At 44.9% G+C, this 13,267-nt stretch overlaps 1 protein-coding gene across 1 annotated transcript in view; it reads right to left on the reverse strand.

Moving 5' to 3' along the window:
* Positions 1-1,823: 1,823 nt before the first annotated feature.
* The window catches only part of LOC142571417 (sodium-coupled monocarboxylate transporter 1-like), a 36,257-nt gene continuing 24,813 nt past the window's right edge, over positions 1,824-13,267 (reverse strand). The window contains exons 11-17 of the mRNA XM_075679746.1: positions 12,919-12,986; positions 12,726-12,812; positions 11,861-12,051; positions 10,655-10,755; positions 9,156-9,268; positions 4,257-4,395; positions 1,824-2,253 (exon numbers count right to left, since the gene is read on the reverse strand). Coding sequence (XP_075535861.1) covers positions 1,925-2,253; positions 4,257-4,395; positions 9,156-9,268; positions 10,655-10,755; positions 11,861-12,051; positions 12,726-12,812; positions 12,919-12,986 — 1,028 coding nt within the window. The 3' untranslated portion in view covers positions 1,824-1,924. The remainder of the gene's footprint in view (positions 2,254-4,256; positions 4,396-9,155; positions 9,269-10,654; positions 10,756-11,860; positions 12,052-12,725; positions 12,813-12,918; positions 12,987-13,267) is intronic.

Genomic DNA, 13,267 nt, shown 5'->3' on the forward strand with positions numbered 1-13,267 from the left:
ATCATGCGATAGCTTTGTTTAGAAGGTGAATTCTGGCCGAGGGTTGCATTGTTAAATTTAAGCTTTTAATAAAATTGAAAAGTAGTCTAATATTGTTGAACTTCGATGGTAGCCTTCAGATGAGCAGACGACGAACTGTTATACAGGAGTGCACTGTCACATGGCTTGCTACAAAACACTAAAATGATAAACGCCTAATTTGGACATTCAAAGAAGCAAGAATTTTCGGCTTGGATATTAGTTTCAGCATAAAACGTCTAGTGTGCGGAAGGAGATACAAAAAAGAAAAAGAAAGCGCACCGACTGCTCTCCGACTTGTTGCTTAGCTAACAGCTGGCTCATACCCACTGTAATAATTCGCCAAGGAGCGGGTGGATTGTTCCAAGTTGTAGCCAGGAATAAGTTCCAGGACTGCTATAGAGTAATTGCATGTTAAAATGAATGAAAATAATTGAAAAGTACACAAGAAATAGAAAGGCGATAAAATTTAACGGTAGTTTGGCTGAACTCGAGAAATTTCTGGACAACGTAGCAAACAGCGCTGTGGCTGAATCCCACAAAAGAGGAGTGTAATGAAAAAACATCAGGTTCTGTAAAGCCCAGACACTTTTCGAACTTGTTGTATATGAGTCATTGTTCACATTCTGCATTGTTGTTATAATTTGATAAGAATCTTGTTTCGACTGTTTGCTTGGTTTATACTTCATTTTAACTGAAATTTAGTGGGCAGCGTATCTCATTCCTTTGTTCTTGGTTAACTTTGATCATTAAAGCTTCATATATGTTTTAATGGGGTTTCTGCAGTTTTCTGAAACTGTACCGGACTGTGCTGCGGTGCGAAACATTAAGGACTGTATATTTTCCTTAAGAGAGAGAAAGAGAAATAACATTCAGTAGTGACATAATGACTCCCTAACTGAAACTAAACTTTTCAGGACATAGGTGTCTTCGTATATAGCAAATTGCGTGTACTGGTTCCTGAATAATGAAGATATACGAGGCTCCTGAATAATGAAGATGACGTATTCAGTTATGAGGTTTAACAAGCATAACTACAAGGTATCATGCATGAAGTGCATTGCGTTCCGCTCACTTAGTTGCAGGTATTTTTATTATTTCATTGTAATAAAGAAAAGACAGACATGCTGGTGTGGTCTATAAAGTGACTTTTATGTGGAAAAACTGGAAGCGCAGCGTTGCGTAAAACGCTCGTCAGGACTAGCGTCAAAATGACGAGAAATGGTGAATTGTTCTGGCTTCAGTGCAGAGCGACTCTCTAACGGGAGATCGTCCGACCAGGTCTACGCCGATGAAGCTTGGGAGCGGAAGCACGGCAGCTCGCGCAGTCTTGTGAATGTGTTCTGGCGGGATCGTTCTGCAGAATTTAATTCTCTAAGGCCGATAAGAGGGGGTTAGTCCTTCTTGAAGAAGAAAATCTTATTTAGGAGCACATTTTCGAAGCCTATCCAAAGTGATCAAAGCTGAATGGAAGACGTGAAACACAGTCACTCCAATATCAGCCGTAGTACGGCCCTTACCGTAAACGCAGTGCCGTCAGAGTGGGTGTCAAATTTTCTTCAGAAATACAAGCCATGCCTTACAAAGACAGCTGCCACGCCGTTAACGCTACGGTTGCTCGTTGGCACGCTCGGCCCCTCGCATGAAACTTTAGGTTCGTGGTCACGCGTCATTATGACGCTGTCTGACAAGTTTTTATTCCAGGGGCTTAAAATGGCGTTCACCGCCACCGGCGTATTGACGCACAATTGTAAGCGCCGAAGCGAGCCTACGTACACATATAGAGTCCAAGCAGAACGTCACTCTTCGCTCACGGTGCGGATTTATTTGCGAAGCCTGGCGCGTAAGCATTCGCAGCACGGCACATCGTCGATGGCAACGCACGTGTTGCCTTCTTCGCCGCGGCCTACTTGGCCGGCGCCGCTCCACCTGCTTCGCTGCTTTCGTGAGCGCTGCCAGTTGGCGCAGCCGCCGCTTGCAACCCGTTGGGCTGCTGGTCAGCCGCGGCTTGTCGAGGCTGTGCTTCCTGCGGGCCGCCGGCTCCCCCTGCGGTGGCGGGCAACGGCGACACCGTCCTCGAACAGGCCACGTCGAAGGGCTCCGACGGTGCCGGAGACGAGGGCGGGAGCCGCAGCGTTGGGGGCATGTCTAGCCGCGCGGGCACAGGGTCACCGGTGGCTGCCGTTGGGAGCGCGATCGTCGCTGGAGGTGCGGGAATGACCGCGGAGTACGGAGCTGAAAGAGCAGAACACCAATGCTCGGCGCGAGTTGTCGCCCGAGACGCTCGGCAGAGAGACCTACGGGTCGGCTCTGTACGTATGCGCAAACGAGTTTAATGCTGTTGAATTATTAGATTTTTTTTTTACGTTTCATGGTTTCCAGCTACTTGGAGTCTATGCGCAAATTGCTTAAGCATTGAAATGGACACCGAGTTCTCAAGTTCTGGTTGGCGCACAGCAGGAGCAGCGGAGCACTCTAGCTAGCCTTGTGACAATACGGGCCTCGTGTACCGACAGTTGTTGCTATATTGAGATATCCTCGTTTATCTGCCTCGCTGGTGACTCTACATCAAATTTCATTCCGTGGAGAGACTTATGTTAATACACGTTATCGAATGTATTCAAAACTGACGCGAACCATCGAAACGGTCGCGATGACTGCTGTCGAATGATGGGGCACGGTTTTATTATTTTTTTCTTTAGGTCATTGTCATCGAGCACTACGAGTTTGTATTCTTTAAATTCTGTCAGTGGGTAAGTGCACCACTGCAGCGTGTTGACCATAGCAGCAGACATAAAATTCAAGTGGTGCATAGCAAATGCGTTGGTATTTGGCACATGCCGACCAAGGTGTTCGTACGTGGCGTATGTATAAGCTGACGGTAAGGCGCACGCCTTTAATAAACATATTCAGGCTATTGAGTTTCTCGATATGCCAAAAAAAAAAAAAAGGATGCTGTCACGACAACGCACTATGACGATATTTGCTTTGGCCTTTTGGACATCGTCGTCTTCTTTTATTTCCAAGCATAATTTCACTTCCCTGTCGCAGCCTTCGCTCAGAGCAAGAAAACACAAAACCCGATTTAAAAATTAATTAAAGAACTGTATCTTACTCACGGACACTAGCTGCTTTGTGCTTTCTCCGCACCGGAGGGGCACCGTCCTACGGAGCTGTAGCTATACGGTACCAGTTAGTTCTAGCGCTCTTTCGTCCATCTGCCACTGGCCGCAGGCCATTCTCTGCCATATGCATTTGATTTTTAATTGTACAACGCATAAGAAGCCGGATAATCGCTATTGATAATGAGTGGGCCGAATGTAGGCAGCTATATAACACACGGAATTTTCATCCTCTGAATATAACACCCCTACGCCCGCACTGACATATTCAAATATAGTTTTTTTCTCCGATGCATTGGATTGTGGAACCAACTTCCCCCTAAGATACGAAAATTGACATTTGATAATTTTGTTAAGGCAATCAGTGGTTGATACCTGTGGTTCCTAAAACCATGTATTATTCACAATGTTTATATGCATATATGTATGTACTGAGACCATTTTTTTTCTTAGCATGTTCCTGATACTAGTGCTTTGCTCTGTACCTTTTATTTACGTACCCCTATTGCTGTGTGTGTGTGTGGCACCCTTGATATTGTACCCCACTCCTGCGATAAGCCTCTAGGGTTGCAGTATGTATAAATAAATAAAAAAAATAAGTTCCAAATTAAGAATGAGAAACTTGCGGCCGGCCAACGACACGACTCGTTGATCGGTTCTCGTCTCCATTGGCGAGTGACGTTCGCTTAGTTGGGATCGTCTAATTGCACGAAGCCCAGTTCTATGTTACAATAAGGCGAATATTCTGTGTCGCGTTTCTCTGTGGGTCATAGTGATTTTCTCTCATCGTGCTATATTACTCTCGCTCGTTTCGCAGAATATTAGCGATATGTTATTATCGGCGGTTATTGATAGCGCGCACTACTTAAGGCATTCTGCGCGAAAATTAAGTTATTACGGCACAAAGGAAGACTTGTGATGAAAGATTTATGTGATTTCATTGAAAACCTCACTTGATAGTCACCGCTCTGTCCGTCTTCTTCCCTGTTTTTTTTTTTTTGGGGCGGGAGGGGGGGCGCTATTTGCTTCAAGCATGTAATACCAGCTCACCCTGCAAGCCGCTCTTCTCAATTTACTGGTTCAGGGCCGTCGAAAACTACGAAGCCTGTCGAGTACCTGGAGTTTCGGCGACAGTACAGTCGGATGACGCCTCGATCCGTTCCCTCGATGGCGGAGAATGCGCGCCTCCGTCCGCGTGATCAGCGGCCTTCTTCCTTCGGCCCAGCTCGACCATGCGGTCCCAGTCGTATGCCTCCTGCGGCGCAAATGTCGAAGCAGGGCTGAGCGTTAAAACTAACGCACGTATGACATCAAAAATCTATCGAATAGTATGCCTTGTTGTGGTAGAATTGCATTGCTCCTAACAAGCTGTTTCACACAAAGGGGGTGGTGCTTTGTGGTCGTAATAAACGTATCCGTAGCGCGAGAGATTTTAGAAATACATTCTTTACTCATTACATCAACATTCTTTCTGAAAGCGATATTAGTTGAAAAACGAGTGTTCGTCTTTCGGTAGTCCTGTAGGAAGTGTTATTTTTCAGAGCGCCGGAGCTCAACCACCTTGTCCGAATTCGCTCACTTGTACTCTATTACGTTAAGTGCTAAAGCTATCCTGAGATTTAAGCACGTAGATGCTTCACTGTAATTACGTTTATATTCACAGCAGAAGCTACAGTGTAATATGCTCTCATATTTACCGATAGGCATAGATATTCCATAGCTTTCACGAATCGATAATTTAATATACTCTTATCTTCGATAACGTTTCTTCAATGTTGCCTGGTGGTAATAAGGCGGCCGCACACGACACGATAAAAAACGCGCAGTCATCTGGCATGGATATATAGCGCAAAAGAGATGGACAGTTGGGCGAGTTGGTACGGTAGCATATTCTCAGTTTATAGTGAGAATGGACGCAGACGAAGACTAGAAGTAGACAAAGAATAGTGCTCGTCCTGCCAGTTTCTAGTCTTCGTCTGTGTCCCTTTACGCTATGAACCAAGAATATGGATATATAGTCACGACAGCAGATTTTGGGCACTGCTTTTGTTCCACAAAGTGCTACAGAAAGTAAGTCCTATATACGAACAACTACAAGGACGCGTTAGAAAATGTACTCCCTGATTGTGTGCATTGTAATTTATGCGACGCCAGGAAAACGTCATCATTATTTGGCCTAATTAGGTACACTGCGGGAAGATTCCCTATTCGAGATGTGTACCATTTCCAGTTTTTTGCATTGACCGACGTCTACCCAAACCAAGATTTTCTTTTTACTCTCATCGTGCCAGCTAGTTTTCAACTGCCCTCTTGTACCAGTATCAACTTAAGGAAGGCTGAACTTCGATGCGAGCAAATACTCTTGACGAGGAATGGCAAGGTAAATGATAGGAGCAACGCTAAAGGACAGAAAGACTGCAGAACTCATTAAGGATCAAACGGGAGGATAATCTTGTTACGGTTACCTGCACTGGGCAAGTCATGTAACGCGCAGAACAGATAGCTGGCGTTCGAGTACTATAGGCTCGATCAATTAAAATTTACGAAACCGACATTACCTGTTCCTTAGCTATCGTGCGCGTCTTCTCAGGAAAAAATTTCCACATTTTGCTCCGTTTGCAACTTAGAATATCGCGCCATGAATGTCGACCTTGTTCTTGCTGGCACGCAGTGCTTGCGCCAGCCGCGGAATGGCTATTCTACAACCTTTGATGGTAACGTTAGAGTTAGGCATAGAGTTTCCTACATAAGTCATGGCGTAAGAGTTAGGAATAGAGTTTCCTGCAAAGGTCGCTTGAGTGAACTCTGGCGCTATCTACAGGGGAGTTGCAAGCACGGCGGCTCAAAGAGCGTGGGAATGTTGGCTAGTGCATGAATTTGCCTTCGCTTCGTCCTCCTCGCTTCAAGCGGCTTAGTGAATTTGCAAATTCATCATTTTGAGAAAATATTGAGTCATAAATGCAAAATTCGCAATGATTATGCACATGCTGAGAGAATTGCTTTGCTGTGTTTAGAAAGGAATATCATGGAAATTTCCATAGAAAAGCGTAAAGCAATTAAAGTAATTTGGTTTCTGAACCAAACTAAGTTATACCGCTGAATCTCTGGCCTCTATGTGCTATAAGAGGAGTAAAAGTAGCCGCAAATAGATTTCTACTATATGGCACTGAAACGTGTATTACCCATGGAAAGAAAGAAAATTACTAGAGCATAGACCAGAAGGCAAGAAAATATTTATTTGCACCAGAAAGTGTACGAGAGTCGTCTATTAAACGGGGCTGACGAACACAATTACACAACATGCACAAGAGACTGGTGAGATTGTTACCTAGCAACTGCTAACACTGCCTTGTGATAGCTGAAGTAGTTTGCACGAATTTCACAAATCGTCACCTGCGTTCCTGACGAACAGTGCGACAATGCACGGGTTGCACGTAGTTGTAACAGCTTTATTTGCAAGGTTCAAGTCGAAGAAATCTCATGAAAATTATAAGCGCTATCTGTCTTTGAAATATCGTCATTGAAGTGAATATCATCGGTGAATTGTACAGGTCGGTGACATTAACAGAGACGACGAGATGCGCTGCCTTGAATGTGACGCGCTTTTAAAGAGACATTTAGAGAAATATTAAAGAGGAAGGTGGGTCTTGTCGGGTTGATGATCACCATACTCGTAACTGAAGCGTAATGTGTTAAACTTGAGAAGCTCAGTCAAGTACGACGTCCTGTGAAATGTTTATAAAAGCAATTCGAGGCGTCCGAGCGTTGATGTACGAGCAAAGGGAGCATATAAAACACTGCGTGCTGCCTGAAGAAACGCCAATCCAAGCCAATGGCAAGAAGGCCCGCTTGTGACATGTTAAAGGCTAAATTCTGGGGTTTTGCGTGCCAAAACCAAGATATGATATAATGGGACACGCCGCAGTGGGGGATTCATTACGGCCACCTGGGCTTCTTTAACATGCGCCCAATGCACGGCACCATGGGTGTTCTCGCTTTTCGCCCCCATCTAACTGCGGCCACTGCGGCGGGAATTTTATCCCACGCCCCCGCGGGCTTAGCAACGAATGCCGAAGCCACTACGTGATCACGGCGTGTGCTGTTTGCGAACGTCAATGAGCGTTTCAAACCCGATCTCTCGCCATAAAAGGAGAGACGAAAGGGTTAAAATTGTTCATGCGTTCCACACGCCTGCGTCTTTAAGCGTTTTGCAATAGTCGCGTAGAACAAGGTACGAATGCATTAACATCGCGGTGCGTTCGTGCGTTTGCGTTCGTCAGGGTACACATGTTTCAACCGCTTCAAGACGCCAGTTGCTGCGAACGGAGTGCGCGTGCTGCCCGAAGCCAGGCCGATGCAAAATAATGACGCGCCGCATGTTTGTTACCGTACACTATAGGCCACCTTCCCTTGATGTCGAGAACCAGTCTCAAGAAGAACGCGAAGAGTTAACGCCGGAACCGTGCTGCCGGTGGTCGAGGGTCTACAAACACCGTTCACTCCGCGTGAATGGGTCAAACTATGGCCTGAAGAGGGGCACGCCGGGTGCCGCCATGTCGGGCAGTGACGTAGTTTCCGTGGAAGACTAATCTGCAGGAGACCTCAGGGAAAAAAAAAAAAGCCGGCAGATCCCACGCCCTGTAGGGGTCGGTGTCATGTGAAGCAGTGTGCGGGAGCCTACCAAGTTAACGGAACGGCCATGAGAGCACCAAGACGCAGGCGTCTGTTTCATGACCTACGTGACACGCATGTCATGACCTGTAATTTGTGTTCTTCATGCACTCTTGTCATACTATGCCAATTCTGGTATGTACCAAATTAACGAAACGGCCACAAGAGCACCAAGACTTAGGCGGATAGATAGATAAATATTGTCGAAGTGGCAAATGTTCGGGAAGAAATGCTTCGCATTTAAAATGCCTTTCGCGGTTAAATAAAGAAAAGAACCCGCCACAACAACGTCTGAAGCCACAAGCACGAAGATTTAGACAAATCTACGTGTATACCCATCGTTACCATGGTAAATGTACGAACGCAGTGCCAGAGTTCCCTTCAGTAACTTTTGTAGAAAAATCTGGAACGGAGAAGGAGTGAGCGAAGAATATATTTTCACCGTATCAGGTTTAATTTTTTCAAATGCATCTACAAGGGGGCGCTGCTATTGCGGTGATGTGCTGATACGTCGTTGGCCTTGTCAATCTCGAGTAAAATTAAAACGATGGATATAATAAAAGCACCGCGCGCTACACTCTGGAGCCTTGTTTCCACCTTTCTTGCTGTACTGAGTGGGCTATTCGACGGCGATAAAAGGTGACGCCCCAAATGTCTTATGTTGCGCGTAAACTCCATTCAGTGCAAGTATCCGGCCATTTATGATCGATGTCTGGGAATTCTATTCAACGGTTCGAAACCTACTAAATTTCATAATAAGCGAAGATGCCATTGCGGATACAGATATGGCATTTACCATTGAGATGTGAGACTTTGTCATATTATGCCACATCATAATCGTTATATTACAGATTGTTTAATTTTTGCAAACTTCTGCCTTAGTGCATTTTAATGTTTGTTAGTCATTCTCCGTGTCAGCACATGCCAACATTAGTGCCCTGGCACGACACGTTGGGTCCTCTCGCCATTCAATGATGTAAATGCTTATAGCACATAAATAAGGGCCAAGAAACATATTGGATACGTTATTTCAGTAAATATGTATGTTACTTGTTTCATTTCATTTATTTTATCCTTAACGGCCTGAATACATTACATAAGGGGTGGAGGAGGGGTGTAGTGCTATATGAATGTAACAAATGCAAAAACTTGGTAGGAACACGGTGATAAACTGGTAAAAAAGACAGTGTGAGACGCTTAGAATCGTAAATACCATATGTGATCTTTCTTATTCAAAATTTGTAATGCAGAAAGGGGTAGAGTTGGAAGCTGAAAATCCCCCCCCCCCCGGTTTCTATCTCTCTCCCTCTAAAAATAATAAAGAACGTTATTCGTGACATATACCTCACTTCTGACCATGAGCTTCTCTCTCACAGACGGTGTTGCCAGCATCTTGACGAGGCAATTGTAGATGGGATGAATCGACCTCGGGTTCACCTTCGACGGTTTATAGGGCCCTGGGAAAGTGCCGAATCTTCGTTAAACAAGTTTATCAGATATATGCGCCAGTATTTGTCATACTTATTCAGTGTTCTTCATTGATGCATTCTTAATATTTACCGCCCATTACCATATAACGTGCATTATATCGGTGATCTGTAGCTTAAGGAATCGCTCGCGTATACGATAAGTTTGAAGCAACCTTTTGAATACAGAGTCAAAACCGTGCTTCGCCTCGAGGACTGAGAGAGGTGCTACTTCATAAATCAGTTACATTTGCTGATTATCCTCTGCGGCTGGCGTTGTAAATTTTAGGAGTTATTGCCATGTGACAGAAAACGGAAGACCTGTACCATATATAATCTCCAAGCCAGTCAACGAATACGAGAGGCTAAATTGTAGTTCGATCAGCTTGACAACAACGGTTTGATCTTCAAATAGTGTCCGCCAATGTACACTTCAAAGAAACTTCACTTTTTACACTACGGATTATGTCCGCTGGTCTTCCTCATAATGTCGGCCACGAATGGAGTAATGAAGTATTAACACGGCAGCGTCGAGGGCTTCGTGTCGCAGGAAATCCGGTGTCGGTGGCAGCGTCGGCGCCGGCCGTTCGGGAAAAATTTCTCGTATTTTAGGTATGCGTATATGCCACGCGTTGCTGTATGACATGCGGTATATGCTGGTTATATTGCCACACCATTCTATCACTGATGTTCCTCACACCTTGTCTTACATTCTTGGCAAAGTTATTCCTCGGAATTTTGAGAATGACAGCTCACAAACAAACGTCATGAAATAAAGCACCGACAGCGCATGCTTTTTGTGTTAAATCTTCCCAGACTTAAATATTAAAAGCGCGAAATAATAGCAGGACACTGACAATTATATATATTTGGCGTGGCTTCCTACCACCTCCTGGATTGGCCCACGCAAGAGGCTGCGTTTCTACCAGAAAGCTCTCCGTCGTGCATAGCGTTCGCTGCCAGCGTTTCCCGGTAAACATTACGGTTACATAAGCTAGCTGCAGTTGCCGGGAAGCGTCAGCAGTAGTGAGGGATCTTAGAGTGCTGTCGTGCTCTACTGTTAAAGGCCAATCTTAAGGGTCCTCCAAACTGTTGTTAACACTAAATGTCCGAGTCCTTATCGTTTCTTTCTTTTTTTGCATCTTGGTTTTCTGGCTTTTGTCTTACCATATAAAATAACCGGCATCCTTAGACGACCGTGAAGAAACAACCCAAACAAGAAACATCCACTTTACCATCTTGCTATTGGCTGGTAATCGTTATGCTTGTTACACTTGTCAGAATACTTGCACTATTATTGTTTACCTCCATACAAACCTCGACATGCGCATTTTTTCGAAGGTTATAATTAAAGGGCTTCGCGTCTGTGACACTCACCAGTGATAAGGCTAACGATGATTCCGACGAAGACGACCAGCATGCTGGCAATCATGCTGTACCAGACATACGAGATCCGGTAGGCGTAGAGTATGTCCTTGCTAACAAAAAAAGAAAAGACATGGACATAAATAATCATATACACGTTGACGTGTTAGGAGCTGTTGCACCAACTACTGAGGTGAACGACAAACAACTTTTGCACCTATGAGAACGTAAAAGGTGATGTGTGGTGTCGGTAAATACAGGTACTACTTATATAGAGGACTCTACCCACTTGTAAAGTTTACTGGCAGCTGTTCATTATACGTCGACATGTTTGAAGCGGTAATAACAAAATGCAGTTTGAGTAAAATGTACTTCTAGGTAAATCACCTTCTAGGTATTGCTGCTCAATGTTTAAGATTTCTTTCTACTTAAGCGGGGATTTAATCAATCTGCACAGAACGTTATCTCAACGTTTATAGGTCCTCTGAATCTAATGTTTCTGCATAAAGAAAAAGCAGGCGGTAACAGAGGAGCTCGGACGGTCTTCTCTTCCCATATTGTTCCTTAAAGGTAGGTATGAATTCTCGTGATGTGTTTGTGAAAGAAGACACGTTAAGTTCTTTTACTAGAGGAAAATGGCAGCAGCAAACAGTCGGCGTTTGTATTGTGACTTTTTGTTTTTTGTTTTGCGTCCGTGTTAGGGCTCGCCTGTTTTTCGGTGAGACGAATCCCTAGCTTGCTCAACTTTCAGTCCTTCTAAGCCAGCCGGTGCTGGTTCGTTATTTATCTTATTTTATTTATGGACATTGCGGTTTTTTAACAAGATCATAGCAGGGTGGATGGCATTTCGTTACACACACACAAAAACGAGCCAGGCACAAAATAAATACAATGCAGGTCGTAATTTCAAGTTAAGTGCTTGTTAACTATGACACTGAGTCATGTGTTACGTTGTCGTTGCTGAGGTTGTTCCAAACTGTTACGGTTCTAGGGAAGTAAGAATAGTAAAACAGTCAACTCGAGTAGGTAATAGCCCAACGGTGAGGGAATGATATAGCTGAGTTGCATAGCCCGTGGAGTAAATCAAAATACTCGAAGTATCTATGTTATACCGGCCTCGCACTAACTGAACGAAATCTGTTAGGTGGCAGATCCGTTTCGAAGTAGTCTGGTACTAGTTGTAACATAAGGGCGCCAACTAGTCGAGACTCAACTCACTTGGCTACATCCGGGTCGAGAAGCACCGGGAAAGTCACGTTCGCAGGATCCTGGTGCGTTACGTTGATGTACTCCTGCAGGCATCCCATCACCGAGCGCCTAGCCATTCGATGCGCCGGCTTGTAGTAAAAGGCGCCAATGCCAATCCAGAAGGTCACTACCAGTGACGTCACTATGCCCACGCCAGCCCCCTGCGTGGTGAGACCGGAGGAAACCGTGTTAAGTGCGCACATGTTTTATGCATGTCACGATTACCAAAAGCACAACGTGTGCGTTCTGCGTGGCAGTGGACATAACGACACCACATACGACATGACACCACTACCACCCACGTACAGTTGTTATAATGAACGATGTAGAGTCTCTCAAAGAGAACTAAATATTAAGCCTTCCTCCATTTTGTTTCTTTGCATATCCCTTTGCACCTGGCTCGCATACCTGTCTGTCTGTTTCTCTGTGTCTCTCTGTTAGGGGCTGCCGTACGATTATTCGGTACATGAGACCGAGTGGTACGTAATCTTTTAGTAGACATTCCAAGGAGAGACAGAAGCGGAAACCGATCGGATCAATTCGTACTCATCGTGTTACAAGTCTTCCACTTTCGTTGCTTATGCTCCGTAGCTCCATTCCAATAGCCGTCTCCAAACAAATGTTTAAGTTGTAGGAGCCTCTTTGATGAAAAGTGAGACCAGAGAAAGTTTGTGCGCAGTAGTCCCGTGTTCTACTGCGCGTGCGCGTGTATGTGTGTGTTAGACTGCTTGCTGACCGTTTTCTTGACGTTACATTATGTAAGCCGTACGTAGCAACCCGTATGTTCTTGTTGCAAGTTACGTTGGAACTGGGTGCAAACGTTTAAGACACTCACGATGCTATTTGCAAAGGGAAAAAATATGCCGAGGGTGAAAACTCCCAGCAGCGGTCCTCCGACGATGCCAAAGATTGACAGAGCGGCCTGAAATGCACACCAAAAGGTCGTATAGGTTAGAACGCAACTGACAGTCGATTCGCCAGCAACGCTTTGCGTCTTCCATCTAGAAGTGTGCGAGGTGGTTTCTTGCCTGTAAAACGTTGCCCATGTTCTGCGCGGCGTAGACCAGTGCAATGGCGGTGCACCCAAACGTCAGCGCTGCGAGTGCACCCAAAGGGGTGGCGGCGAGAGAGAGAGAGAGAGAAGTGAACAGCTTTCCCGCAAATGTATCGCAACCTTCTTGATCCTTCTTGTTTACAGTGGCGCTAGAAACCAAACAGTTCATTTGAAGTGGTGTTTGGAGTGTTAAAACACGAATGAAGTGAGCACGGTGAATGTAAGATATCTTTCTCTAACGCTTGGAAGAGCTGTGCAACGTGGAATATAGAATTTTCGTAAGCTCACTTCTATTTATCCGATATATTTGACGTCTAATGCTT

This window comes from Dermacentor variabilis, chromosome 2 (assembly GCF_050947875.1).
Source record: "Dermacentor variabilis isolate Ectoservices chromosome 2, ASM5094787v1, whole genome shotgun sequence".
NCBI classification, from domain to species: domain Eukaryota; kingdom Metazoa; phylum Arthropoda; class Arachnida; order Ixodida; family Ixodidae; genus Dermacentor; species Dermacentor variabilis.